Consider the following 5,742-nt stretch of genomic DNA (forward strand, 5'->3'; position numbering starts at 1 on the left):
GACTCCAGGGATGAAGATTTATATCGATCCATTCACCTACGAAGATCCCAATGAGGCTGTCAGGGAATTTGCAAAAGAAATCGATATCTCTTGTGTCAAAATTGAGCAGGTGATTGGGGCAGGTAGGTGAACTGTGAATGGCTGGCCCTCAGCAGCAGTCTCCTTTGTGGTCTCAGGCTTTGGTGAGGATTTAGCCTTACATGTACTGGGAAGATTAGTGCCAGTAATGTCTTACACTTAGCCCCAGCCTGGACTAGCAGGAGTAAGGTGGTCCAGTACTGGAAGAGCAAGTACATCTCCTTGCTGGAGACAAAGAGTTCCCATGTGCATATATTCCCATGTCCAGTGCTCCTCACCAGTGATGAATCCACCTGAAGGAAGGTCTTTGGTGTGGAGCGAGGGAGGAAGCACAGATGAGATGGTGGGTGGTGAGCTCAGGGGCATGCAGGGAGCATGGTCCCTCAGGGAGAAAGGCAGAGGGAGGCTGACAAGCCCTACCTGTTTCCCTCTGTTCACAGGGGAGTTTGGTGAGGTGTGCAGTGGGCATCTCAAGCTTCCTGGTAAAAGAGAGATCTTTGTGGCCATCAAGACCCTGAAGTCTGGTTACACGGAGAAGCAGAGACGGGACTTCTTGAGTGAAGCCAGCATCATGGGGCAGTTTGACCACCCCAATGTCATCCACCTGGAGGGAGTGGTGACCAAGAGTTCACCAGTCATGATCATTACTGAGTTCATGGAGAATGGCTCACTGGACTCCTTCTTACGGGTATGAGATCCCAGGAGCATGCAGCTCCAGAGATTATGTTGGGCCAGAGGAGGACTGGAGGGGAAGGGTCCCTTCCTTGTGCCAGTATAGCAGTGCCCTTCACTGCCCAGCATTCGTTGTCACTGGGGCAGCTGCTGCATAGCCCAGAGGTCTGTGTCTCAGCAACAGAAGTGGAGGTGGCACCAAGGCTGTCGTCTGTTGAGCGTGTCCACTCATACTAGCAAAAGGCTGTGCCTACCTGTACACATACCCACAGATGCCTGTACAAACTCTGCCTCTGTGGACATGGAAAGGCAGTCTGACATAGCTTTAACGCAGCGGGACTTCACCTCCAGCTGCTCTGTCTAAATATTTATACGTCTGAGTTTGAAATGGATAATTCACTGTGTTGAAGGGAGATAACCCAGGAATAGGTAGCCCCTTCTGAGCCCTCCTGTGCAAGGTCTGGCAGATCTGCCACCTTTGGATAACAGCAGCCATCACAGTGGTGCCCATAGGGTATGAGAGTGACTTCCAGCCCTGTGAGTTCTCCACTCTCTACCCTGTTTCTTTGAGAGGGAACTTAGGTGCTTGTGGAATAGATGTGTATTGACATGCAGTGTAGAAAGAGGCTACTGGTTGTTTGCCTTACCATGCTAGGCCATACCTTTTCTCCTCTCATGTGGACTCTTTACCTCTCTTCCCCTAAGCAAAATGATGGGCAGTTCACAGTCATCCAGCTGGTGGGCATGCTGCGGGGCATCGCGGCAGGCATGAAGTACCTGGCCGATATGAACTACGTGCACCGGGACCTGGCTGCCCGCAACATCCTGGTGAACAGCTACCTGGTCTGCAAAGTTTCTGACGTTGTCCTCTCTCGTTTTCTGGAGGATGACACCTCTGATCCTACCTATACCAGTGCACTGGTAAAGCTGCTTTTCGTGAGGGGGAGGGATGGGTGGTTGAAGGAAGGAGTCAAGGAGAGGGGAAGATCCCCCCCTTGACGTGGGAAGCACTTTTTCAGGATGTCAGCAATGGAAATAAGGTGCCAGATGCGAAGGACCAATGAAATGAATCAAGGAAGATTTTCTCTTGCAAGGTCCTGTCCAGTCGTCCTGTGGCTGTTGATGGGCCCTATAGTCATTCCTGTGGATAACTGGGGCTTCTTCCAAACATGTCTGCAAACATATACCTGTCCTTGATAAAGATCTTAGTTGGGAGGATGCATTATAACCACCCAGCATGGCCCAGATGGGGGTCCTCTGACATGTTTGCACGGGACTATTAAAGCTGGATTGTAATGAATATTGGCCCATAAGTCATTGTTGGGGCAGTGGAGAAATCCATAGATTTCTTTTTAGCCGTTTTTAAAATCTGCTTCTTGTCAGGAGCTCTGTTAAAACTATACCTGATGGAGAAGACAGCATGTTTGGTATGGAATGCTTGGTCTCCCCTTCTTGTGAAAACCAAAATATTTTGTCTGAGATTTGTGGCTTTGAGGAGATTAAGGAACATTATCTTCTTTTTTCATTGTTCTAGCATGTACAGGGTCTGAGTCCTGTTAAGTCCCAGAAGACCCTTAATAAGACATGATAGTTATTCACTGAGAAAATATAATGTTCCTTAATCTTCTCACAGCCACTGAACACAGACAATTTTGCTTATATTTCAGCAAAGGGGAAGATTTTTCCCTTCAGAAGGTCTCAAGTCCGAAGTTCTTGGTGGAAAATCACGAGGCTACAAGGTCTTAAGCAGAGCATTGCCCTGTGGCCCCATGCTGTGTACACCACTCTTCTGCACTTCAGTGAATAACTCCTCTATGGGAGTGGAGAGTACTGATTTCTCCAGAGCTGCTCTTGCCCAGCAGGATGACAGAGACCCCAGTGCCTTCCCAGTCCACCTCATTTCCCACCAGTGACCAAGCATGCAAAACTAAAGATGTTTGCTCCAGCCCTTGTTTTTTTACAAAAGACCTTACCAGCACAAAGGGCATTTTGTCCTTCTGAAGATTGCCATAGCAGTAGGCAGGTAGAAGGAGCTGGCCTTGTTTAATACTATGAAGAGGAGGTTAAGAGGGAATCTGTAAGTGACCTGCAGTACTTGAAGGGCAGTTACGAAGCAGACAGAGCCAAACTCTTTGCAGTGGTACCAGATGGTATAATAAAGGGCAATAGACAAAATCATAGCTTGAGAGGGTCAAGGTGACTAACTGAAAAAGCTTTTCTTCCCCAAGAGGATGGTGCAGCCTTGAGAAAGGTCACCAGACAAATGGGGGGAATCATCGTCCTTGGTAGTTTTCTGGACTTTGCTAGACAAACCACAGACACCCTGATGTAGTGTTAGGGATAGTCCTGGGGTCCCCCCCTTCGAGGGGCAATTTTGGACAGTTGTCTTTTTCAATTACTCTTGGTCTTTGTGTTACTATCCTGTTTTTTTTCCTGCAGGGAGGGAAAATCCCAATACGGTGGACAGCACCTGAGGCAATTCAGTACCGAAAATTCACATCGGCCAGTGATGTGTGGAGCTATGGAATAGTCATGTGGGAGGTGATGTCGTACGGCGAGCGGCCTTACTGGGATATGACCAATCAAGATGTGAGTTGTTAAGAAACAGGGAGCAGAAACACTGAAATTGGAAGCAATGCAAGGGCAAAGCATGGCTACAGCTAGACTCGGCCTATGGCATGTCTGGAACCTTCTCTTCCATGGGAGATGTGTCCAAGGTCAACAACTTTGAACAAAATAATAGGGATAACTTTGGCTTTTGTTCTGGTCCCATTGTGCTGCTATGGCAGAGGTTAGGGACTCTACAACACCCAGTGCAATAGGACAGGGTTAATGTGAGCACCCTCAGGGATGGTAGACAGATGCCCAGGAGGAAAGGAAGGAGGCAGATAGAAAAGGAAATGCTACCACTGCCCTGAGAGCTCCTGAAGCAGCAAGCAGATCTTCATCTGCAGGAGACCACAGGCATTTATTTGGTGAAAGTGTTACAGACTCACAGAATGGTTTGGGTTGGAAGGGACCTTTAAAGATAACCTAGTCCAACCCCCCTGCCATGGTCAAGGACATCTTCCACTAGAGGATCATTAAATCTCCCATGGCAAGCTTGGACTGTGATGTGTAAGAAGCCAAGCAGCTTGTTCACAGCTAGAAGCCAAAAGCACAAGGTATTTCGGAACATGCTTAACTTTAAATACTTCATGACTCTTCTCTAATTCAGGTGTAAATGTTACGTGCACTCCTTGCTCCCTGGAACCCAGGCAGTTTCCATGAGCCCTTGTCTCCATGCTAGGATAACCTGTGTCTGCAGTCCACACTTTTCACCATAGCAGTGGCATTCTCCTTGTTTGTCTTTCCACACGGGTGGTCAAAGCCCATCTATCCAATGGCAATAAGTGCCATGCAGAGCATGTCCAGAAGACCCCTTTGGTGTGGGGCTCCCAGGTCTCTTGTAACATTGTCTCCCTGAAAAGCTGCCCTTCTTCATGTGGTCTTCACCTCATGAACCCTCAGGATTTAACACCAAGGTCCTGGGTAGACCCTTGGTATGCAGAAGGCTTGTCCTCCCCCGCTGCTGCAAGCCTGGGCCTTGCAAACCTGCATGTTGCAGCATCGGCGTGGCTTCCAGCTTGATTTAGAGCTGCTTCTGAGAAGTCCGTTTGAAGCCTTCAGACTGCCACCTCCATATCGATCATCCTGTGGGCTCTTGGAAAAACTGCCTGCTGGGAGAGAGTGAGTCCCACCTGACTCCTGCAACAGTGGCAAGTCATACCTTTTTCAAGGCAGTAGAACTCCATCCGTGCCACATGAGGTGTCTGTAGAGTGGGATAATTTCTGATCTACGGCCTGGTGGGAAATTTATTCAAGTGAGTCCCTAATGCCTGAATTATCATAGAATCATAGAATTGTTGGAGTTGGAAGGGACCTTCAAAGCTCATCTAGTCCAGTGAGCAGGGACATCTTCAGCTAGATCAGGTTGCTCAGAACCACATCCAGCCTGGCCATGGATGTCTCCAGAGATGCTGCATCCACCACTTCTCTGGGCAACCTGTGCCAGTGTTTTACCACCCTCGTTTAAAAACATTTATTCGTCACATCCAGCCTGAATCTCCCTCTTTTAGTCTAAAACCGTCACCCCCTGTCCTGTCGCAACAGTCTAAGAAGTCTCTTCCTATGTTTCTTACAGGCCCCTTTTAAGACCTGAAAGGCCACAATGAGGTCTTCTCAGAGTCTTCTCTTCTCCAGGCTGAACAACTCCAACTCTCTCAGCCTTTCCTCACAGCAGAAGTGCTCCATCCCTCTGATCACTTTTGTGGCACTTCTCTGTACCTTCTCCAACAGGTCCATGCCTTTCCTGTACTGAGGACTCCAGAGCTGGGCACAGGACTGCAGCCCTCACCAGAGCAGAGTAGAGGGGCAGAATCACTTCCTTTGATCTGCTGGCCATGCTCCTTTGGGTGCAGCCCAAGACACAATTGGCCTTTCGGGCTGCAAGGACACATTGCTCACTCATGTCCAATCTTTAATCCACCGGGACCCCAAGTCCTTCTCTTCAGGGCTAGTCTCAATTCCTCCATCCCCCAGCCTGTATTAATACTAGGCATTGTCTCGACCCACCCCAGCTGCTGACATACTGTAAAAATATGCATAAATTCTTTGAGCCAAAGGCAAAGGAGTTAGGGGAATGCTGGTTTCAAAAAGGACATTTCCTGCGAAGGCTTCATTGCCACCTGCAGTTTCAAGCATCTCCTGCAGCAGGTGTCATGACCCATCTCACTGCCTCAGCATCCTTCTGGATGGGTAGCCCTCTGCCATCCCTCTGCCTTGTCCTCCTCCCCTGGGACCTCTTTGTGCAATGGCCCCCCTATGCTGCGGCAGCACCAGTTCAGCCAGTGGGGATGGCAGAGCCTGTGCCCACCTCCTTGGCACAGCCTGCTGCGTGGCACCTGTCCCCAGTCTCTTCTTGCCCTTCTTCTGCCATTCAGCCGGACATTG

At 49.2% G+C, this 5,742-nt stretch overlaps 1 protein-coding gene across 1 annotated transcript in view; it reads left to right on the forward strand.

Annotated features, from left to right (window-relative positions):
- LOC104407134 (ephrin type-B receptor 2) overlaps positions 1–5,742 on the forward strand; it is a gene marked incomplete at its 5' end in the record, with an annotated part of 13,811 nt that overhangs the window by 2,188 nt on the left and 5,881 nt on the right. Inside the window, 4 exons of the mRNA XM_010016322.1 lie at positions 1–122; positions 519–766; positions 1,456–1,671; positions 3,190–3,339. The exon at positions 1–122 is cut by the window's left edge and continues 2 nt beyond it. Coding sequence (XP_010014624.1) covers positions 1–122; positions 519–766; positions 1,456–1,671; positions 3,190–3,339 — 736 coding nt within the window. The remainder of the gene's footprint in view (positions 123–518; positions 767–1,455; positions 1,672–3,189; positions 3,340–5,742) is intronic.

The sequence above is a fragment of the Nestor notabilis genome, unplaced genomic scaffold (genome assembly GCF_000696875.1).
Source record: "Nestor notabilis isolate BGI_N333 unplaced genomic scaffold, ASM69687v1 scaffold8786, whole genome shotgun sequence".
NCBI classification, from domain to species: domain Eukaryota; kingdom Metazoa; phylum Chordata; class Aves; order Psittaciformes; family Psittacidae; genus Nestor; species Nestor notabilis.